At 37.7% G+C, this 24,624-nt stretch overlaps 2 protein-coding genes across 2 annotated transcripts; both read right to left on the reverse strand.

The window, feature by feature from the left end:
• Nucleotides 1–784: 784 nt before the first annotated feature.
• On the reverse strand, nucleotides 785–12,650 carry gtf2h1 (general transcription factor IIH, polypeptide 1). Its single transcript, XM_053319698.1, has 15 exons — nucleotides 12,486–12,650; nucleotides 11,094–11,262; nucleotides 10,811–11,003; nucleotides 7,197–7,362; nucleotides 7,000–7,093; nucleotides 6,483–6,632; nucleotides 6,253–6,332; nucleotides 4,952–5,085; nucleotides 4,775–4,862; nucleotides 4,584–4,672; nucleotides 3,843–3,960; nucleotides 2,598–2,691; nucleotides 2,213–2,328; nucleotides 1,635–1,727; nucleotides 785–1,552 (listed from the first exon to the last, which is right to left on the reverse strand). The coding sequence occupies exons 2-15, from the start codon at nucleotides 11,245–11,247 to the stop codon at nucleotides 1,466–1,468; spliced, it is 1,656 nt and encodes a 551-aa protein (XP_053175673.1). The 5' UTR covers nucleotides 11,248–11,262; nucleotides 12,486–12,650; the 3' UTR covers nucleotides 785–1,465.
• A 3,243-nt stretch (nucleotides 12,651–15,893) lies between these two features.
• Nucleotides 15,894–24,591, reverse strand: LOC128359351 (intestinal mucin-like protein). Its single transcript, XM_053319844.1, has 18 exons — nucleotides 24,570–24,591; nucleotides 23,878–23,961; nucleotides 23,503–23,747; nucleotides 21,679–21,862; nucleotides 21,286–21,508; nucleotides 21,133–21,162; nucleotides 20,854–21,032; nucleotides 20,319–20,388; nucleotides 20,045–20,184; nucleotides 19,919–19,950; nucleotides 19,661–19,829; nucleotides 18,934–19,035; nucleotides 18,790–18,830; nucleotides 18,175–18,294; nucleotides 17,159–17,287; nucleotides 16,577–16,616; nucleotides 16,216–16,339; nucleotides 15,894–16,074 (listed from the first exon to the last, which is right to left on the reverse strand). Exons 1-18 carry the CDS (start codon nucleotides 24,589–24,591, stop codon nucleotides 15,894–15,896), a joined length of 2,115 nt encoding a protein of 704 aa, XP_053175819.1.
• Nucleotides 24,592–24,624: the final 33 nt, after the last annotated feature.

Raw genomic sequence — 24,624 nt, forward strand, 5'->3', positions numbered from 1 at the left:
TTCCCCTAAAAAATATTTTACACAACTTTAGTTTTGCGAGCCTGTCTATTAGAGATGGGACAAACACTTATGCTACAGTTTCAAATGGTTTTATATTTAATGTACTTTGTATAGTTCTGTCATTATTATATATCTTTCCCACAGGGTTCATTAACTATCTTAGGATCCTTTCTGTAGAAATGATTTATTCTGAACATTATAATTATTACATTAAAGTAGACCACTCTACTATGTATTAATATTTCTTGTTGTAATTTATGTTATCCAATGAAACTAATCATTTAGCAGGGGGTTTGAACACTTGCAGGGCATTAAAGGTCAAATTCTCATTGGGAGCTGAGCCCCCCTATAGGTCTGATCCTAGAATCGCCCCTGTTTAAAAACCATCTCCATATATTATCTTTAACTGAAATAAAACAACCAACACCTACAGCCATACAAGCTGTGGTTTATAAGGTATCACACCACAAAAAAACTTCTTTGTAATGGCAGAGATGAATGGCAGTATTCACAACATAATCAGAGTTGAGGCGCATGGACTTCAAGGATGAGACATAATTTTTCCAAGTCTTAAAACAACAGTCAGGCAAACTACAGGTAGCCATATGAACACGTTCCCTTGCTGTGATCATTTGTCCTGTTCATACTGACCATTAAAAGATCCCTTTCAAATGTGCTTTCAATGTAAAGTGAGTCAACTTCAATGTTGATTTGGGCACCTATTTTGTTTTTTAAAGACAGCTTTGAAAAACATTGAATCCATCTTTTCATTAAAATGCTGCAGTCATGATCAAAAGCTTTATGCCTCACTTTAATTCAGAGTAACATTTTTATCTTCAGTGCAGACAGAAGAAGGTGCAGACATTACAAACCAGTGACAGTGTGATTTGAGTCTCACACACACACACACACACGCACACACTCTAATGCACTCGAGTGTCAAATGTCTTTACAGTATTGCTATTATTCACTTCCTCTTTTGCTTCAGATTTTCAGGAACTTGGTTCCATAAATCGACCCAGTGCTCAGAGGAGCTCCTTGTATGTCCAAAGCTTTCTTTCAATGCTCTGTGCACTTTTTAAACACGTTGGCAGTCTTCTCCGCCTGCTATCCTGAGATCCTTTCTGATTTCCATCTAAAGTTTGGTCATATAACATCATTATAAAAGTCCCATTCAACCATAACAGGCACCAATCTCTCAACCATTGAAAAAAAAAAAAAACAACACAAACAAAAGAGAAAGAAACTAATTACAGTTATTTATGACTGAGATGTAGTTAGTCTCTGTTGAACATTTGGGGATGTAGCAGCGTCCATCTATGTCATCATCATTAAGCCCCTGTGAACTTTGTTCCATCAGGGTGTGATCTGTGGTCTCTTCACAGCTGTCTGGAGGGACTCCACAGACCATTTGTCCATATGCTTTAACATCTTCCTTGTCTTTTCTTCGACAAACTATCAGGTCTCAGGTTTTCCTCATCATACGTCGGGTTTGCCAGATATGGAACTTGCTATAGGCTGTCTGCAGCATCTCCTCCAAGTGTCCTGTAAGCTGAGATGACACCCAATAGATTTAATACAATAATCACCTGATCCATAAGCCTTTGTGTAATATTAAATTATTAGAGACTTACATTTGTACTTAAGTACTGACGCTGAATCTTCTCCTGAAATGGACAAAGCTTGGTCATCTGAAATCTCTCAAGGTTTGTTTTCATTTTCATCACCTACAAGAAAAAGTATGTAATGATGAACATTTTTGAAGAAATAAAAAACAAAAAGGAAAAAATGAAAAAGTTTACTAGTTTTTATAAGGTGAGACCATCTTTGTTAGTTGATGGTAGTGATGGAAATTATACTATAAAACTATATATTAACTATAAATGGACATAAACTGGTGTAAAGGGGTGTAGTTCCCAGTGGATATAGTTTTTTTATAGCACAGATCAAGAGAAAGAAAAATATTAATATCCACATGAAAACATATTTCAATGAAAAAACAATAAAACATGAAAAAGTCCAGAGGGCATTTTATGCTGATAATTATGTATAAAATATGTTGATCTCAGTCAGAAGATATTTTTTTTTGTTAATCATTGACTTGTATGTACAATTATTAAAAAAATGCCACTTATTTTTTGACAGCCAAAACAGGAAATAACTTATGTGACAATAATTTTGACCTGCTTCAAATAAACTGAATATTAGTTACCTTCTCCTCCAGAAATGGTGTGTTTACAGGAAAACAGGACCAGAAATGTCTCAACAACTCTCCAGCAGCTGCATAGAGATGCTTTAACTCTCCTTGAACCTCAGTAGGTACCATTTCTGGGGAAAACAAAGAATGAAAAAGAAAATGATTTTATAAAATAAAAAAAACCTTTGTTGGGAAGGACATGTTGATACTTTAAGATAACATTAATGTTGAGAACATAAGATTCACGATTTATTGGAAAATCCAGAAAACATTACGGAGATTTTAGAGGAGCACACCAAGTATACTGCTCAGAGGTGTTACAGCAACCTCAGACTCTACAGATGTGCTGCAGACAACAACAGTTTTACAATAATTCAGCAATTTCAAAAAACACACGTACGATTTATGGCTTGTTGCTGTGCTCCTGCCTGCATGAGGACGCCACCTGGAGAAAGTGCTGCAATGGCAGAACTTGCTACTGTGCTGGTCAACACCTGTAAAAAGAGCGACTGTGGTGAAAAACTTTTAAGGCACCAACAACAACAACATAATCAGGTGCACAACGTGAACTTTAAATACAGTTTCAGCTCTGAGAGGTCTGATAAGTTTTGGCAAGTTTGTGTTTATATTTTCTAGACTGGAATGGCAATCATTAGATGCTAATTCATCTTGATCTAAATCTCCTGACCTGATCAGAAAACACACTATATGTGACAACAGTGTCTCTATGTTAACTGATGTGATTACCATCAGGAATGTCTGCAAGTTATGAGTAAACATTCATCAATAAATAAACTGTATTTAGATTTACTTCAGTTTAAGAGAAACTCAGAACACAGCTCTCAGTGTGTAGCACATACTGAGGAGAAAGAGCTGAAAACAGTGCAGGAGGAGGTATCAAGATGGCACGGCTTCTCAAGGGGACAGTTTTTTCTATTTTTGTAATACTGTGTTAGAGGAGACACATTTTGGGATAGATATATGGTAGACTATGGTCTGCAAAGTTGTTTTGTTTTTACAGTAGCTGGCAGAGAGGTCGACAGGAAACAGGAAGAGACGGGACCTGCAGCATAGACTACTGACCAGATTCGAACCAGGGATGCTGCCTTTATTTGGCATGCGTTTTAACTACTCGACTACCCAAGCGCTCCTGCAAAGTTTTTAACCAGTTTTAGCCTCTAAAAAAGCCAAACCAAAGTTCCCTGATCTTAATCTGAGAATGTGCTGTCATTGAAACTACATCAACACTAATATGTTTTCATTTTAAAACGAAGAAAAACATCTTCTCCGTCCCCAAGAGTGTTGCACCAGAAATAACTTAAGTCCAGACTAACACACCTGAACACGCATATCACACGACCGCTGGACATGGGAATGGTCAAGCTTGAGTATGGTGCATGTAGGTAGTTGTAGGATTATAAAATGCAGAATTGAACTGCACAACAGCTACTAGCATAGACAACAAGGTCAGAAACACCTTTGATTCATTATCCATGTGGAATTAATCACTGGTAATGAAGGCTGATGTCGTTTGTTTTCATCTAGAAAAACGCAGGGTGACTTGGAAAAAACAGGTGAAGACTCTGGTGACGATGACAATTTTCACACTGTCACATGACAACAATTACAAAGTGTATGATCGAACCTGAGTGAGGTTGGGTTTGTAATTAGCCATCTCATGCCGGACGTAGTTGACAGAGTTGATGATATCCTGGCTAGTCGTGTACTGTTGGGAGTGAAGTGGCACAGGACCATGAGCATATCTTAAATAAAAAGAAGGATGGAGAAAAAAAAAATTAGAACATTTCTCCAGGAGTGGAGGAATTAACTGAACCATGAATACATCAATTTAAAATGCAATAATTTATTCCTGTACAAATTTATTAATAGCATGACACATGATGGAAGGCATAAGAGCATACTTTCCATTATGGTGTTGGTTTATGGCCACTGCTAAGATCATTTACACAGAGAGAGCAATAAATCTGAACATTAAACTGAGTTATAAAATCTGTTTCTAAACAGATCAAAGTGTGCACTCTGTCCAGAGGGAGAGACTCTAAAAACAAGCCTCTTCCCAAATTTTGCAGTTATAAGACTTATAAAGGCCTTGCACTCTACGAACAGACATAGTTTTCTGTTCAATTAAGTCTAGAAAAAAGTTTGATTATTAACTTCTTAGAGATAATTAAAAACTAAAAATACAAAATATTTGGTGATTTTAGATTTTGAAATGTCTATAGATACATAATCTAATCTTGCTTTCATACATTATAAATATTTTGAGTTTTGTTACTGTTGGTTGAAATAAGCCATTTCAAATCATCAAGTATTACTCATAAAATGCTTATTAGTTGAAGCTTATCAAGCTGTGGACAGACTGTACCTGTCAGACTTCTTGAGGTTTAACGCAACTGTTTTTGGTCCGTTTTCCCTTTGCAGATCCTCATATTCTATGGCTTCCTGTAACTTGACCTAAAAAAAAAAACCCAATGGCAACAGAAAAAAAGTGACTGAGACTGTTAAAGAATAATATCTGTATATATGAAAAAGGTTTAAAACTAAGGAGCCATATACCTTCTTTACAGGAGGCTGAAAAAAGTCTGAATCCCTTGAGTTTCCATCTGTACTGCTCGTCTCACTGGCTTGGTCAGCTAGTGTTTCCCTTTGAAAACATGAAGCAGATAAAGTTAAAGAAAGGCATACTGAGCAGGTTATTGTGTTGCCCCTCCACCAAAAAAGTGATTTCTTTACCCTTTGCGTGAGCCTGCTGCCAGCACCATAGCACTGTGATGGTTGAACCGCTTTATAATGGCTGTGTTGCTGTTCTCTTTCACCGTCCTGTTTGCATTAGAAGCTGAAGATGGTGGTGTGCTAACTCCATAGCCCTGTGTGACAGAAAACACCAAGTTGTGAAGCTTGAAGGATGCAATGAGAAAAAGAAAGCTACACATGTAAATGATTGAGTAGTATGATGTGGCTGTGACTGATTACCTCATTAAATCAATTAAACTTATAGATCGATTGCTCTCCTTTGCTCTGGGCGCAGAAGCATAAATCAGGCTTAATGGTGTGCCGCAGGGATCCATTCTGGGGCCTGTACTATCCATGAAATGATGTCCTCTCTACATGGCTGCCAAACCCATCGACATGCAGATGATACTATTATTTATACTGTATCACTGATCCTGTTTCATTAGCAATCAAGAGAGTGCAACTTTTCTTCCATGCACTGCAACATTCCTTCATTAATCTCAGACTGATACTTAACAAAACAACAAATATTACAAAATGTATGTTTTTTTTTCCAAGATCTAAAAACTCAAGACTTGCAATCTGCATATCTATACTATCAATGGTTCAATCATCAAAAGGGTCACAATACAAACACCTCAGCATCTCAATCAATGTCAAATTCTCATTTAATCACCACATCAAGAACCTTGCTCACAAATGAAAACAAAAAATTGGCTTTCTTTATAGGAATAAATTCAATTTTCCCCAGATCTGTGATAAATGTTGACTCGCTTATATAATCAGTCTTAGATTACATCTTATTTAAAGAATGCTGCTGCCTCCACACTTTGGACCCATTTTATCACTCAGCCCTTAGATTTACTACCAGTAATGCCTTTAATACTATCACTGTATCCTCTATGATAAGGTCAGCTGGTGTAATAATCTGAAGGGTATATCTCTAAAACCCTGACCGTAAAATTACCATCATACATCACAACTCTGTTGCCCTAGAACTGTGGTCCACATCTAACTGGCTCCAGCGACTGTGACTCCTCAGGGGTACTTCATGCTAGGACTGAACTTTTGGTGTCATGGAACCTCTTGCAAAGTGACCTAAAACTGAATACTCTCATACCTCTTAGACACTTCAGGAATATGATTAGGAAGTGTTCACTGCCTGTTTGTAGTGGTTTTTGTTTGTTTGTTTTTTCGTGGGTTTTTTGTGTAATCGCAGCACCATTGTAAATGAGACTTGCCCTCAATGGTTTTCCGAGAATCTTAAATAAAGTTTGAAATGAAATGAAAGGAAATCCCACCTCATCCAATGTTTTATCCTCTAACGACAGGAGATCGACCAAAGGATTCTTCACTCCTTGAACCACCATAGACTTTAAGCCTGCATTAGAGAGATTTAAAGCATTAACACATGAAAACAGACTTGTGGCTTGGCGTGAAATGTGGAAATAATACAGACACTGACACTGAATCTAAAAACCTTTCATTTGTATTTGAGATTTGCTCCCAAAATAAGCTTTATACATCCTACCCTTTTCATCCTGCTTGGCACACTCTGAGAAGATATCCTGTGTTCCTGTGTTGATGCGGTCTCTGTGAAAATAATGGGACTGGAAAAAGCGGGTCCAGAACTCCTTCTCCGTCAGGTTATGAGGCACATTTTCGCTATACTTCTGTTTCACTGTAAGTACAACAAAGGTTCATATAAATATAGAGTACCAGCCAAAGGTTCGGATACACTTTCTCATTCAAGAGAATGGGACGGTATGTCAAAACGTATGACTGGTACTGTGCTCAATCAAATTTTTAATGCATCTGATCAGCAACACAAATTGTACTTTTAAAAAGGTAAATCATGTCTTCCAGCTCAAGACAAATACTAACAAATTAGTTCTTTATCTCTGGCTTGCAGTGTGTCTGTTGGCAAAATCGCTGTTGTAGTTGATGGTCTAAATTCAAATCCGAATAATTTTGACAGTCAATACTTTTTCCTGGTCAATCAACAGTTGCTGTTGATGTAACTTCAAAGTGGAGATGGAGTCATTTACCTGCAGGGTATGTTCTGAAGATAGATTCAATAATATCAGGTGTAAGATTATATCTCAAGCCATTGCAGCCATCTGTCTGAGGTCTAATGTCTGCCTGTAAAGCACATAAACGACATCTGTTAATGCTCACCTGCAAATTTAACATGATCTTATTTTCTATTTCAAAGGTCTAATCGTGACAGGTTCGATCTACTCACCAGAAACGCTCCAGATATACCGACTTCCTGTTTGTTGTTGGACAGCGCAGCATCTGTGTTGTTTAGGCCTCCTAACCGGTTGGCCCAAAATTCCTCAGCACTGATCACTTGGCTTACCACTAGATCTTTATATAACTGGAAAAGCACTGGATCCTCTTGAAGCATCCTACAGGAACAAATAAAATATTGTAGAAATAACTATTGTCAGTTATTCAACATTTAGCAAAAGAGTTCTTAATGAAGGAAGTGTCTAAACCTCCTAAAAAATGTCGACTGATGACTGACATGAGAAGTTAATTTCACAGAAAACCTTCAAAAAGGGTTAAACTATTCTGTTTTGTTGAAAATGTTTGGGAAGGGTGCTGATTCAACAAGTGCTGCCACTAACGACTAATTTTCTAACAACTAATCTTTCGACTAATTTCCAAAAAAATCAAGTGGTTGCCATTTCATTCATTTTATTTTGAATGCAACCCAAAAGGCCAAAACATACAATGTCACCTTTGCCATCACAAAAGTGATTTAAGTGAATTAAATATTACATAGAGAGCCCATTCCATCTAAAAAAAACATTTTTCTAAAGGCCATAATGACTATAATGTTATATTAAAATGTTGAAAAATTTGGGATGAGATAAAACGTAGTGCAGTTGGCTAAATCTGTCACAATAGCACAGTTCAACCACTAGATGGATACAAAGACTGTGTGTTTGCATTGAGGACAACGAGGCAGGCTATCTGCAATTCATCCCTCATGCCATTTAAATAAATGGAAACTGGCTTGAATCAACTCAAAATGATCCAGAGACATTGGAGCAGCTGTTACTAGGAATATTATGCGACCAGACACAACTTTTAACCATAAAAACAGTGATTTGTAGTTGTAAATGTACAGTTTGTTTGGATTTTTCTTTTGCGAGTTGGCGCAATCAGTTGCTCTGTGTTTAACTTGTGTTTGGTTGAGCTGTAAATGATTGTGGCTCAATAGCTGAACTTCTTCTGAACAAAACGGTGTGTCATATGACTATATTCGTGCTTGTTTAACTGCCCTGTGACGTTTTTCAATTATACAGGGCTCTCGGGTTTCTTACAAATATTGCATATAGCAATAATATAAACTCAGATAACATTTGGCTGTTTTTTTGTGTGGGTGTGTTTTTGAACGATGACAAGCCGGAATGAAAGCACGCAGAAATTAAATAGGAGATGAAGCTACTTTTAAAATGTAAAGGTTGATTTATGCTTCTGTCAGAGCGACGCCGTTGCTAAGTTGTGCGTCGAGGCAAGTGTTGCTAGGGTGTGTGTGAGTGTGTGTTGTTTCAGAGGAGTCTCTATCTGTATCCTTGTTTATCTTCCGGTCACAGTAGCATGTAGCATTGCGCTATGTGCGTTAATAACAGAAAACACATACCTTTTCTTCATTATTAATAAATAAAGAAACTGCCGGAGGAACTGACGCTTTGACCGGACCCCTCACAGCCGTTGCAGTCCGCGTTGCCGTGACGCGGAGTTACGATTTTTTGGAGGTGCACGTCAGACTACGGCGTAGAGGGCTACACGTAACTACGCCGTTAGTCCGACGCAGAGCATAAATCAGCGGTGTGTGCCAGTTGCAGAAGTTGCTGCTGGTATATGTGTTATGTGCTCATTAAATAAACCCTCTGTCTCGAGTGCGTTACAATAAGCAAAGCAAAACATTGTTCAACGTCGTTTCCTAAAACATTACCAAAGAGTCCAGGTGGCGTGCTTAACACCCAAAGACAGTACGCCATCGTACTTTACAAGATTTATAAAAAGGGAGAGAGGGTAGCCAATTTAACCAGCGGGGTGTGTGCAGAAAAAAACTAGAGGCGTGGAGGGGAATTACCTGAACTCAGATGAGCCGTTTGAGACTGGAGACCAAAAATAAATAGGCGGGCGACGAATTTTCACGGTCGATTACGTCAACTAATCGCGGCAGCTCTAGATTCAACTCTATCGTCATTTCGGAGACGGTAGTTTGGTGCTGTTTAAGTGTACAGTGTTGTGTTGCTAATATTTTGTTCAGCCCATTCAGACCAACAATGGTGAAGAAACACTTAAATACTTAATTGGTGATCTAACTTACAAAAGTTGGCATACATATACATGGCATCTATATTGGCATACTTCTATAACAACCAGATGACATATATAGTTTAATTTTTTAAACAAGTCTACATGATTTTAAAGTTATTTTATTTATTTAGCCCCCCCACCCATTTACAGAACTAAAAAAGTTAAACATCATAAGAAGTAAGGTAAATAATCAAACAGAAAGTAAGTATTTAAATAGTTATACACCAGGTGTTGTTAACATTGATCTTTGATGGTAAACAAATAGGAGGAGGATTACTGTGTGGCGTAACATATATACTGAGGAACAGACCAGCAGACAGACAGACAGACAGACAAACAGACAGACAGACAGATGAAGAGATGGACAGACAAATGGGTAAATAAGGAGGTAGCCTAATTAATTGGGGATTTTTGTGTATATGCTGTATATGTGTATGTGTGTGTACTCTGTATTTATAAGTGCTTGTATATATGTGAGGATATTTCAGTGATAATGATGATATTAATAACAACAGCAGCAAAGAAAATAAATAAATAAATAAATAATAATAAAAATAAAATAAGAGGGGAAAAAAAGAGGTGTGTTGCAAGGTTCTGTGGAATTGAGATCAGGCATTTGTAGATTTTTAGTTAACAGCTTTAAATAGTGTTTTTGTTGTAGACTGTTTTCAGCAGTGAACTGGTAGTGAGTTAGTCACAGCAGCAGTACAACAAACAGGAGCTCTAATTATTATTTTCAAATATTACAACAATTATTTTGCTTATAGATTAATCTGGCAATTACTTTCAATTGTGTTGTTTTGAATCTTTGGTTTAAAAAAGAGAAGGAAAAATCCTTGGAAAAGGTGTAGGACTAGAACAATTCTTTACTTCATCCAACACTCTTTCAAACAGTGAAAGGTTATTGTTTTGTTGTCTGTCTAAAAATGTTGCTGTCATTTTTATTTTGTTATTATTCACCACCTATTTATTTAGTTTCATTATTTTAACATGTTCAAATAAATAAATAAAATAGTGACAATGACCATTAAAGTTTTCCAGAGTTAAAGCGACCCTTACCTTTGTTACATTTTTTTTGTTTAGGTTAAAATACTTTTAATAAGGTAATGGCACTCTAAAATGTTAGAGAGATCCACCAAGCATAGAAACTAATCATTATTCCATTCTCATAATATTCAGTGAAAACTCCGACCTGCCTGTTTTCCCCTTCTGCATTACGTGATTGTGTACACCCCCACCCGGAAGAGAGTCTGTTGTGGATCCACGGCATTATAATACATCCATGCTCCACAGAGATAGCCGTAAACAGACAGTAGCGACTGACAATGACCGACAAAGCAGGCCACGGCTTCCACCTCCAGCCGCTCTCACGGGGAAAATGAAAACTATATCAGAAAACTATTGTAGTGCGCGTTTGTGGATCAGTTCGTTAATGGTTTTGTTCTTTCATCCAAGTATTTTAAGAAAAATACAAAGTATCACACAGACAAACTTTGGAAATCAGCTTCAGAGTGTCACCTGTTTTTCTCCTCCAGCTCTTTGTTCGCTTTCTTCTTGAACTTGGGCAGTAACTGCTGCAGCAATTCCTTGGTGGCCTCGCGGTCTTTGAGTGCAGTGCTATCATTAGAAAAGTGGAATGTTGTGCTCTCGCCGGTGTGAAGGACTAGCTGGAGCTGAATTTTTGCTTTACCATCTGGGCTGATCTTCTGACCTGCACACAACACAAGTAACACATTATCACACATCGTCATTGCATTATTACGTTAGAGCTGCTTGTGACTTGAGGGTAACGAATACTCACAGCGAATATCTGCATAGAGGTGGCTGACAGTGAAGCGATCTTTGCCTTCTGGGCCCCAGGCTATACGTTCAGCCATCAGATAAAGTGTGCCATCCTGTTTCCTCTGCCGAACCTTTTTCACCACCAGAAGCACCTCCTCTGACAGTGATGCCATGACTAAGACGGGTAACTGAGAAAGCAGAGAAGCCATCAATGGGTTATTATGATTAATAAACATGTTCTGCATTAGAGATGTGTAACATACTGTAGGTATCAATACCACCAATTATTTCCACTGTCATGATTATTGCCGTTTTCAGAGGACACTGTGAACACAAACCAGCTGTCCTACCTTCATTAGCAGTGCTATTCTGTCTAGCCACAAGGAATAAGCTTCCTACTGGTCAAACAGAGGCAGAATAACCACAGTATAGAGAACCAGGCCCCTGTCTGTTGAGCACTTGCTGATCTGGCCAGGATTTTCTATATTAACATTATTAACTGAAGTGTGGCAAACTTCAGAGAGAAAGAAAGACAGCTGTATTTGACCAGAGTAACAAACACATCACTTTCTTCCTTACAGGTCGGCTTCAGCTCCTCTGCTGTTTATTAGCAGTGATGTGAAGAAGTTATGTAGAGCAGCAGTCTGCACTGGCCTGTAAGAGCCTAGTATAACTATTATCTTACCCTATTATGTATGTTTACTAATTTCACTGCCTTTAAAAAAATGAATTGAACTGTTAACGCTCAGATAACACTTACTACACATTTCTGGCACTGCAGACAATCAATTTCACCAGGAAAAAAAGTTATGATTCCTATTTAAACATGAATGGGTGCATTTAAAGTGATTTCTAGTCATATGTTTGAAACTTTGAGCGGCTTACTTTTGTGTTAAAACTGTTTCGATATAATTTATTACTCACTTACTCACTCTCCTGTGTGAAGTAATTTAACTATGTTTAAGCAACAGGAGTAACATTAGGATTATTTCAATAACATTTTGATACCATCGGCATTTCATTATTCTGTAAAACATTGATACAATCTGACAAACGCAATTATTATTAGTATTATTATTATTATTATTATTATAAATAAATGTGTGGTACAACATGAGCATATATTCAACCTAATGAACATCTGTTACAGAGTTAACATGAGCGACCTGATCGGAAGCAATAAAGCGCCAATATGTGGAGTAAAATCTGAAGCGATGTGTACAAGATGCACCAATACTTTAAACTAACGTGATAAATTAATGCTATTCTTCCTACAGAGGGTTTATCCAGTGCTCGGTAATGTCATGTAAATAGGAAACAAGCTGTAGTAGGTTTATCACATCAACTTGGCTAACCAGCGTTACGTTAGCTAGAGGAGAAAGACAGAGGGAGAAGTCGGTATTAAACTTACTTTACTTCAAAGTTTATCGACACTGCGACCAATACTTCGCTCCCCTTCAACACATAATATCAAAATGTATGTATTCTGCTTCCTAAAATACACAGAATGAGTTCTCTGAAACTAAATTTTGACTAACTGTGAGCACCGCGACTTCAGCGCCGACATGACTGCCAAGCTCCGTGTTGCACTTTAAATGTTCCGGCGGGATAACGCGACGCGAGAGATCAGTTCCGGTGTTGCACCGTATTTGGTGACCCATCAGTTTCTGTGACCGGCAGTGCGCACATCCTTTACTTAACCCTTACATACTGTTCTTGTTGTTACATTTGAGAGCTGTAAAAACACCCTATACACATTTATTCTAGCCTGACTTTTCATGAAGTGACCAATAGTACACAAAAAAGGAAATCAAATACATAATTAATACAATTGTGCAGGTGATGCACATTTTTATAAATGCAAAATGTACAAGTTTGACCTTTGTTTATTAAACATATTGTTATATTTATCATATTCTATAAAATGTTCTCTTGGGCCATAAAATAGAGACTAATTATGAGTCAGAATATGAACTGTACATACGGGTTAAGTAAAAGTATCAATACAATATCTCCATCTCCATCTTCTGCTGCTTATATGGGGTCGGGTTGCGGGGGCAGCAGCCTAAGCAGGGAAACCCATACTTCCCTCTCCCCAGCCACTTCGTCCAGCTCTTCCCGGGTGACCCCGAGGCGTTCCCAGGCCAGCCGAGATACATAGTCTCTCCAGTGTGACCTGGGGTCACACTGGGTCTCCTACCGGTGGGACGTGCCCTGAACACCTCACCAGGGAGGCGTCCGGGGGGCATCCTAACTAGATGCTTGAGCCACTTCATCTGGCGCCTCTCATCACGGAGAAGCAGCGGGTCTGCTCCGAGCTCCTCCCGGAGGACCGAACTTCTCACCCTGAGGTACTTGAACTCTTCCACTTGAGGCAGGATCTCATCCCCGGCACGGAGAGTGCACTCCACCCTTTTCCAGCTGAGGACCATTTGGATTTGGAGGTGCTGATTCTCATCCTAGCTGCTTCGGCGAACCGATCCAGTGAGAGTTGGAGGTCACGGTCAGATGAAGCCAACAGGACCACATCGTCCGCAAAAAGCAGTGACCCAATCCTGAGGTCACCAAACCGGACCCCGTCAATACCCTGGCTGTGCCTAGAAATCCTGTCCATAAAGATTATGAACAGGATCGGTGACAAAGGGCAGCCCTGGCGGAGTCCAACCCTCACTGGAAACAAGTCTGACTTACTTAATGCGGACCAAGCTCTGACACCAGTTGTACAGGGAACGGATGGCCCGTATTAGGGGGCCCGATACCCCGTACTCCTAGAGAACCACCCCACAGGACTCCCCGAGGGATACGGTCGAATGCCTTCTCCAAGTCCACATAACCCATGTGGACTGGTTGGGCAAACTCCTATGCACCCTCAAGGATCCTGCAGAGGGTGAAGAGCTGGTCCACAGTTCCACAACCCAGATGAAAACCACATTGCTCCTCCTGGGGGAGGAGTTTGGTGAGATCAATACAATGTAAAATACTTAATTTAAAATCACACTTAATAAAAGTAAAGAGGCATCACCATCTGAATTTACTTCAAGTACTGAAGTAGAACTGGTTTTGCAGAAAATCAGGCTGTGACTGATATATTAAATGCTGCTGATGCATTGTTTCGTCACTTTCAAATATGTACTTTGTTAAATTAATTTAATATATCAGACACTTTTATTGAAGTAAATGACCTGAGTACTTCCTACTCTGCAGGTCACATAATCTTATAGGTCATCAAATACGGTGTAACACTGGTCAGAGACACTGACCTCTTTCTACACAGTATACCCAGGAGAACCAATTAGCTCAGCTGGGGCCAGTTTTTCATTGGAGGCAGTGGAAACGCAAGGTGATATGTTTTGTTTATTTATAACTCTTCTCTTTCCCACTAATAAGTGATGCCTAACAGTTACAGCTTATTTTAATACTCATTTGGCTAAAAATGGCTCATACTCAAATATATGTTATGTGTTGCACTTTAAAAATACAGATGTACTTTAGTGTTATGTTACACTGTCTTGGCATCAACACACTTTCATGTGTGGAAGATAACCCTGTAATAGTCAAAACGGAAAAGGTTGTGGAATTAAAACAGTGTTGAAATTTATATATTACATTTTTTATTTCTGTCAGTTATTAAATGTAATTTTAGCACTGTGCACTGTTCATCTAATCAAATATGCCTTATAGGCATTATATGTTATATTAATAGCATAATAAAATAATAAACTAAAAGAATGCATGAAAGATTAATAATGATGGTGCAACAGGCAAATTATATTTGTCACTACCAACAATGCATCATGTCAACACCTTAAATAAATTCTATTTAGGAAATAGCCAAGAAAACACAAGAACAAATGATCATCAGTAAATAAAAGTGTGTTTTAATGACAATGAAAACATTCAGATTTGACAGACGTTTGAAACATCCAAACATTTTGATATTCTTTCCAACCTTTCCTTAATCACTAGGACATATTAATCAAATATGTAAATGAGCAGTAAGAAATAATGGCCAACAATTATTTAAAAGTAAAATCTATATTTTATGTTTTACCACAACTGTCCAGATTTAGAGAGGAGCTGGCTGCAGGGGAGTAGCTCCTATCCTTGGGCCACTGCCTTGGGACTGGAAGCCCTCCCCCACCTTCTTTCCAATTATGCACATATATTGTTGCTAATTTGTTGATTAATGCTAATTGTTATTTATTTTGACTGTTTTGTTGCAATATTGATTAAATGATTGATTGATTGAAATATATTTCTCATGTCCAATGCAAAAGAAAGTCAAAGTATTGCTACTATGCACTGGACATCTGAACCCATTCTTGTGTCTTCTTGTGTCATTTATAGTAAAAGGAAGAGAAACATCTTCTAAGACTGAAAACCCCACATGAAGATTGATAAGCACTGAAAAAGGACTCACCCCTTCAAAAACTAAAAGAGACACCATGACACTAATATGTGCTGCCAAAGTAGCGACAGGTATCGTGAAAGTTCAAAGCGCCAATTCCTAGAGGTGCAGGAAACATTTTATCACTATTTAGCACTATGGGCAAATCCATGCAGGTTCAACAGCTCAGAGTACTAAACATTTCCAACCACAATACTTCAGTTGTCTAAAATGTTTAATTTGGAATTTGGGACTGCTGATACAGCTCAGCCTTAATCTGACAGCTTATACACCAACGTGTGCCTCTGGTAGTCTTCACATATTGAGTCTTGACTCTGTTAGTTTTTGGAGTGAAGAGGAATTATTAAGGATTATAAAAGTATATTTGACAGACTTTCCGTTCAGTAAAACCTTTACCTTTCATAATAGTTACTAATAGTTAATGTTGTTATTTTTACATTCAGCCACATGGCAACCACACTTGTCAACTGAAATGTAGGAATGCTCTATCTTTGTGCCATCAGAGCAGATCATCTCCACCTCCTTCTTGCTGGTGGCCATTTCTTGACAGCACGAGCATGAATGCATCAAACTGTTGCTCTCTGCCGAGTACCTGTAAATAAAGACAGTTTCAGATAACCATCAGTGCCTCGCTTTACAATGTAAACAAATAATCTTAAAAAATTAACCCTCCACATGAAAAACTGAACAGGTGATTTTAGCCGTAACTGAGAATCTTTGTTATAAATCTCACATTGAGGAAGACCCTCCACAGGACCCCTTGCAGGTTGTGATTTCCACCGGCACAACTGACTTGCAGTTCTTTGTCTCCAGGTAGGTCATGTTTCTGTACGTTTCACAGTTGTAACGAGGAACACCTGTGAATAAAAATATGTATATATATATGATCATTTTAGTAGCCAAATGAAATCTACCACTTACATAACTGGATGGGTCGATGTTGGAAGATTTAGCCTTTGTTGCAAATATACTCCGGTCAGGTTTTATGAGAGAAACCTTTGTTTGTACAAGTTGTGAATGAGCTTCATAAAGGTGTTTTCATGCATAACTCCATATTCTCCATATTTGTATGTATCATATCGACTCATACTTACAGGTTATGCAACAACCGTTCATGTCACTCTTTTCAGTACCCTGTAAAATAAACAATATGTGATGTCAGAATTTAGATAAACACAAAGTCACATATGACTCACTTGTAAAACTACTTTTGCTCAAGGTGATACAGTATGAAGCTATTTCTTCTTCACTATGTGTATTTTAGCACATTTGGTATATGTATTTGTATTTACTTCCCTCATATGCACCGTTAACATTATACATTAACCCATAGTATTCATAATTTCAGCCCATTTACATGTATTGAGTTTACAGTGCCTATTTTGTCTTCTATATACAATGTCAGTGAATTTAAATCTAAATGTTTCATCAGTTTGTCTATAAAAAATATTAGCCTGAATCAAATGTCTAATATCAATAAATAAATAATCCTTTGCATTAGCAGAGATAGCAAAACTAATCCCTTATCATTTTCATTTATACCTGGCAGATGCCAGTTTTAAACCTTACAACTGTTACAGACACAGATGCAAAGTCCGCTGCAACATAAGTCGGTTCAGATATTTAGCTGCCAGAAATGAGAAATTGTACTTCTTTCTGGTCTGAATTATACTCACAGGAACGCAGTTCTGTGGATCAAACTCGGGACACTTTGTTTCATTTTTAGAGAGGATAAAGTCATCCTTCACCTTCTCACAGTAGTACTTGGTACAGTTGTCATTTGGTGGTGACCAAGTGTGAGAAGACTATTGGAAGAGAAGAAGAGGTCAATCAGTATGAACATTTCTGATTAATAACAGTTTAATGTTACAAGAGTCTGAGGCACCGATTCGAAAGGTGTCTCCATTACAATTTACTTACCTCAATAAATATTGGATATGGGAAACCTGGGAGCTCCAGAATACAGCATGTCTTTTTACAAGATCCACAACACTGCCCAGATTGAGCTTCAAGTACATGGCCCTATTAAAAAAACACACACAAACATCAACCTGGTCTGCAGCTTTATGGATCACTTTAATTAATGCATAATTAATAATTAGTAGTATGTACAATATTTCACCCTTAAGGAAAAACATATTTTGGATATGACTAATGTTATTTAGTCATATCCATAATTTCCTACCTCCAAAGCAAATTGAAGCGAATGAAATGCATAACTGTGGAATACACTGTTTTAATAAGGACTATTTATTCAGTAGACATTTTTTTTATTCACCTCTACTAACTCTCAGAGACATCTCATGTCTCAAAACATGAACAGACAAAACCAAAATGTTTGCACACAACTAGATAACGCATAGACGCATGAGAAAATACTCTTTTCATCTTTCTTTAAGGACATATGTTTCTAGTCAATTCCAGCATTTAAGGCTGCATCCTCCAAATTTACACATTCAAGCTTATCAGCGTGCTCAAATGAAGAACAACAATGCATCAACAACTGCTGTGCATGTCAAAGGTATGTTTATATAGATTTTGAAACTATGATTCAAATATTGTTATTGTCAAACAGAATTTGCTATTATATTAAATTTTCCAAAATAGTTGCATTTCACCTTTCACTATATTTAACTAAACTTAACTATACTTAAAAAACAGCTATACTTTGAATAGTGGCATTTAAACGTACCTCTGGACAGGAAGCGCAGAGCTTCTCGGCACACGCAACGACATTCAACTTGCTGTCCGGATCTTGTTCATCACTACAGTAGCATGATTCACAAGGGCTTGTCGAGAACTCCATATTTGGCTGTAAAAGAATTAAAGTCATTACATGAGGATGAAACACTGCCTTTTCTAATATAGCTGTACAAAGAATACAACATGCTATGCAGTTCAGTAGCATGACAATTAAATGTGAACCATTTTTTAAAAATAAATATCAAGATATTAAATCAAAGGTTGGTACATTGTTTTACTACAAATATATTTTAAAGAGTGCTGAATGGTGAGCTATATTCAACTAAAATGATTGATGAAGAAGAACACATAATTCATATATAGTTTTACTTTATACAATACTTATCGATGGAAACATTTATTTGTTGAAACATTTATCTATTTTTCTGTCAAAATATTTTTAAATATGTTTAACACTGAAATATGGAAGGAATAAATTGTAGTTCTTTAGGTTTCCATTTACTATACATAGAAATGTCTTAAAGCTATTATTTTGTCATCTGGCATCCAACACTTGGATGTAGACTTAGAAAACGTAAAATATATACATTATATTACTGCTTACCTTGTATTCAATATCATTGAAGACACAGACACCTTTGGGTACTAGATCATAAAGAATGTAAACAGATAGTTTAGTTTAATTTTTAGGTCTTTCACACAGTAATACTAGAGGTAAATGTAACTGAAGCCTATACACAGAGCTTACCACAGGTGTACATGGAGCAGCAGCTATCAGGTGCGATGCGGACCTTCAACTCAAATCCCAGTTTGCATTTTATTGGCAATGGACAGGTGTTTCTGTCACATTCTGTTGGTTGAATTAAAATGAAACCAAGATTACAAAAAAAGTAAGATACACTAACTGAAATAATTTAGAATAGATATATAATATATATATGTTACATTATTTCAAATATAAATACGTTTCTTAATTGTGAAAAAAGTTTTTCTTTTTATTGCTCTGCATGCTTATAAACAACTTCAATGACTTGATTTCAATCTTATACTCTTTTAGTGAGCCTATATAATATGCCACCCTAAACTTGGACTTCCATTAAGCCACAATATCCTGAATTTCTGTCCCTGGTATGGGTTACACTTGTAATACCCAAATGTAACTCACTTGTGAGACCCACCTAGACCAGCAGTGTGTAATGCTTTCTTTATGCCAGGTTTTCAGTTGAGACTCTTGTAAGTATTTTTAATTAAACTGAAATAACTCTTTCAGGTATATTTTCTCTGACTTTAGAGCTTCAGAAAACATTATTTAAGTATCTTCACAGGCTAAATAGTACTCATGACTGATAAACTGATCTTTGTATGTATGTATCATCTTTTTCCAAAAAACTAAAACAAAAAACTGTTACCATTGTATTGTACCTGTCTCTGTTACAACATTATGTCAGCAGATGTAGGCATGTGGAATCACTTACCACATGTCCATCTCTCACAGCAGTCCTCTGTCTGTTTCACCAAGACCTCACCTGTCTTGTTACAGGTTGGGGGTTTTTGAATGGGACATGTGATGGGTTGACACTGAACACTCAGTTCATTCTCAACACAAGCACACTGCTGACAGTCACTCCGCCAAATGTCTCCAATCTATTTGAGTGATGAAACAGAGTTAATGTCACAGCAACAACAAACAGGAAAAATGTGAAATGATGAAAATCAGGCACTGTTGCATTTACCTTTTTAGGTTGACCACCAGGTCCAGTGCAACCTTTAACAAGAAAAAACAATCAGTACAGCCTTACATTTATTTATTCTTTTTTTTTTAAAATCAGATTTCGGGTCATTTAAGATAATGCTCTTACAGGAGGAAACACAGATGGTGTTTCTTGTACTGAACACGGTTGTCCCCTTCGGGCAGAAACATCCCTCCATAAATTGATTACAGAGTGGGATCCTGTTTCTATTGTCTCCCTGGCAATTTGGTACATACCTATCATTGTACCTATGTATGAAAAGAATGGATGAAAAGTTAAGTCTGCAGTTATTTCATGAATACAATAACACATTTTTCTTTAGAATTTCAAGCTGCTGCAATTATTTAATTATGGGTATTTACAAAAAAAACAGAGTGATTACCTTGCATCGCAAGTTGGTACAACAAGTGGTCCGCATGGGTTGTAGACTTTATTTCCTTCACATTTAGGTGCTACAATAATAGAAAGTTGATTTACATATCAAAATGACGAAAGAAGAAATTCAGATGACTACACTGATGGTGAAAAACCTGCACTTACATTTTGCCTTTCTAGTCCCCTGACCATTCAAAGTGCTTTACACTATCAGGCACATTCACCCATTTACAAACACGTTCATATGCTAAAGCCAGGAGCTGCCATGCAAGGTGCCAAGCTGCTTATCAGGGAGACCTAATCATTCAAACACACTCACACAATGGGTATAAGGTACAGTCACTGGGTCACATTCCACATATTATGTTTTTACTTGTCCATTGACATATGTTTAATATGTTTGATGATGAATTTGGGGTACAGTCTCTTGTTTAAGGACACTTGGACAGGTGGTCCGGAGAAGCCAGGAATAGACAATGCTTTACCTCCTGAGCCACAGCTACCCACAGTGTTTGCGTACCACTACAACAAAGCCATCTTACCACATTGTCCCTTTGTAGTCTTCCTCCAGTCTATACACACGTACTCATGAGCACACAACATGGCGTAGATCTCCATACTGGAACAACTGATGCTGGGATTCTTTGTGTGGCAAACATCATATTTACAGGCCTCATAAAAGTTATGTGGTGAAATTACATGGTGGCATTTCCCAAACACCCTAATTGTACAAATCAAAACAGAGCAGGCTGTTAATCCAAGTGATACTGAAGATTCAATTTACATTATATTCAATTCGTGTATGCACTTTAAATTCTTACTTGCTGATCAAAATTTCGCAGATATCAGGTCTGCAAACTGGTGGTCTTGGTTTTAGTGTTGGTTTTGATGTTGTTGTTGTTGTTGGTTTTGGTGTTGTTGTTGTCGGTGTTGTAGTTGTTGTTGTTGTTGTTGGTTTTGGTGTTGTTGGTTTTGGTGTTGTTGTTGTGGTTGTTGGTTTTGGTGTTGTTGTTGTCAGTGTTGTTGCTGTTGTTGGTATTGTTGTTGGCATTGGTGTTGGTGTAGGAGGCGGCTGCTTCTTACAATTTGGCTTATTCTTGTCTTTTACGTACCACTCCTCTGCCATCTCAGAGCAAGAGGGATGAATCTGGCCACTTGGTAATCTGCAGTCATTTTTTCTATCATTGTCACAGGTACCTAGTGAAAGCAAATGTTGACTGTTACAAAAAAATCACGCCACCTTACATGTAACATTCACTGGCACGTCCACATCAATTCTAGTACTGGTGGTATATTTTGATCTATTAACATCAGGTGCAGCCTCATCTGTTCGAGAAGTTCATTCTAACAGCAAATTATCAGCTCACCACACTGTCCCTCCGTGTTGTGGTGGAAATGGGAAAATGGCAAGTCAACACTGAATAATAGCCCCTTGAACATCACAGCTGCTTCAATTGCTGGGATTCTCAGAAGCAGCTCATCTGCAGTATTTGTGATGGTCAAGTCATCATTAGCGTAGGTTGGAGTTATGCGCTTGCCGTTAATGTATACCTAAAGAAATTAGAACATTTGTGAGAGTCTTCCCAAAAAAGGTTTCTTCATATTTACCATGAATATGACAATACAGAACAATAGATTATCACTGCATAGTACTTAAATAAAATTAAGTAAAATAATTAAATTAAGTTAACCACTTAACACACGCCCCTGTTTTTTATGCTGTTAGCCTAAACAACATGCCCAAGTTGTGAGCAGCACAGATCCCACATAGTTTGAGACTCAGAGATGTGTCTGGTATCATTGGAAAGGAAACACTCTCAGGATTCCTGTGTGATTCTGTGACTTACTGACAAAGAGTGGCAGAGGTTACAATGATGGGGTTGTTTACTCGCCCATAGGTTTGCCTTTACAATAACATGTGTACAGACATTCAGGGACCTCTCAGCAGGATATAGACACAATGAGGCCACAGCCACATGTCTTAGCTTCATGCAGTCCAAATTTGGAGTCAAAAGACCAAAAGATGAATTTTTCAGAGTTATTTTTCAACAGGTATGTCCATGCGTTTTCCTCAGGTTCTTTTTGGAGACTCCAAATGGACACTTGGTTACCAAAGCTGTATAACCGCAATCAAACACCTAAAACTTCACATCCCCTTTGCCTACAATCAAAATCTTGGTCTCTAATGAAAGCTGACGCCATATTATTATTATTATTAATATTATTATTATTATTATTATTATTATTACATATAACCATATTTTTTTGTTTGGCCATATCTATCTATCTATCTATCTGTTTATTTTGCTATAAGTCATATGTTAAGTCGAAGAAGAACCAACCGTGTACCAAAATGCCGAGTGCGTAATGATATATGGTTCAACTTTTTTACGCACCGGGCGCACGCCGGTTACGCTTGGAGTTTGTTTATCGACAGCCAAATTTAATAGCTTAGTGTCATACACCGTTGGAAACCTCTGACTATTGGCTAAAAGGTTATCAACTTCATTTCACCGAATATTTCCATAGGCTAGAACAGCAGTCAATCAAAGCCATGTCGTCATTGTTGTCGGTCACATGTCCTCATTGGCTTTGGAGACATGTACTGCCTAATCCTAAACACCGATTGGCTTGTGTGTGGTGTCGTCAGAAGCAGAAGAGGCTCACGGTCGTAAACATCTAGTCACGTGTACTCTGAGATGGACGCGCAGGTCAGGAAATGACGTAAACGGACCGTCTATGTTTTGTTATTTGTGTTATTACGTTACGTGTTGGACTAAATACATGGACATATTGAGGAAAGTATTTCGGTTTTATGGAAACGGATTTCATATTTCACAAGAATGGATACTTGGCGAGCTGTACAGAAAGTCCTGAGTCATAAGATGATCGTTGTGGATAAAGGGAAGACTTTGAAGGTATGTAGGCATTATAGCTTTTCTTACTTAGCTCAGGGGCTAGCCGAGCTAATCGCTAATACTATTACGGCTGTGAGCAACCATATAAGTCGTGAGTGGTCTTGAATGAATCAGGACAATCTAAGCTTTCCAACGATGTACGGCATGAATATATATGTTTAAGGGTTGGTGTTTAAAACATCCAGAAGAACTTGTGGCTACCTCCTAACATCCGTCCCGTCCCGTAGACGGAACAGCGTGCGTTAAGTGGTTCAAGCAATTTGCACAATTTACCATATTCACTATGTTCGGGTTCCTCTCCTGTTTAAGAACAATTTCATAGTCTTTGTATTGCACAATCAAGGCATTGGGACAGGTTGACTTTACAAAGTCATCACAGTTTATGTTGTCAATAAGGATCGTAAAGTTGTATCGAGGAATGATCTCTTTGACCAGGACATAGGTGCAGTTTTTCTGGAAGCTGTAATAACGACCATCAAATGTCACAAAATGAGGATCTCCCCAGCCATAGCAAACACCTGCAACAATTAGATAATGGCAGTGAGTGTTATACCAAAGAAAACAGTATATTTTGCACATATACTGTATACACGTATATTTAAGATGTAGCTTGAATATGACATTATTTATGCTTTCATTTTAACTTACACTTGCACTCGTAGTGGAAACAGCAGCCATCTTTATCATAAACCCGAACTGGGGGATGCCCATTTTCACATATAGGTGGGTTCCCTGGATCACATGGCACATGTTCTTTTACTACTTTTCCATTGACACATGTTTCATTTGCACAGTTGTTTAAATTCCAGGTCTCGCCGTGCTGTGTAGGACAAAATTGAAACATGCATTGAAAGGCACTGAAAGTTCCTTCCCTTTATCGAAGTCAGTCTTACAATCAAATGATCTGTTCCTTTACAATATAGATGTGTATAGTTAAATTAAATGACCTTTCTGGATGGTGTGAGATATGAACAGTCTTTTGGTGGTCCCGTTGATCCTGTAGTTGTAATATTTGGTGACCCAGTGGTGGTGGTGGCAGGAGTTGTTGGAGTAATAGGGTTACATGGTCCGGCAGTCTTCTTAACATCGCATGCCAGAGAGCAATATGCAGTGAAACACCAGCCTGCTCCATCAGTTATATTGTACATTAAGCTATCTATATATAAAAACAAAAACAATGCAGTGAGAGCAAAATCTCATTACATGAGAAAATCAAGACAAAAACAATTAAGGCAGCCAGTTGTAATCAGATGAGTCAGGTTGCATCATAAAACAAGTATATCTACAATCAATAAGATAATAACATGAACAAAAAGTGATGTTAAAAGCACATTGCTTACCTGGAGAGAATAATTGATCCATGTACCCGCAGAAACATACAACTGGGGTTGAAGA

Source organism: Scomber japonicus, chromosome 5 (genome assembly GCF_027409825.1).
Source record: "Scomber japonicus isolate fScoJap1 chromosome 5, fScoJap1.pri, whole genome shotgun sequence".
Lineage (NCBI taxonomy): Eukaryota > Metazoa > Chordata > Actinopteri > Scombriformes > Scombridae > Scomber > Scomber japonicus.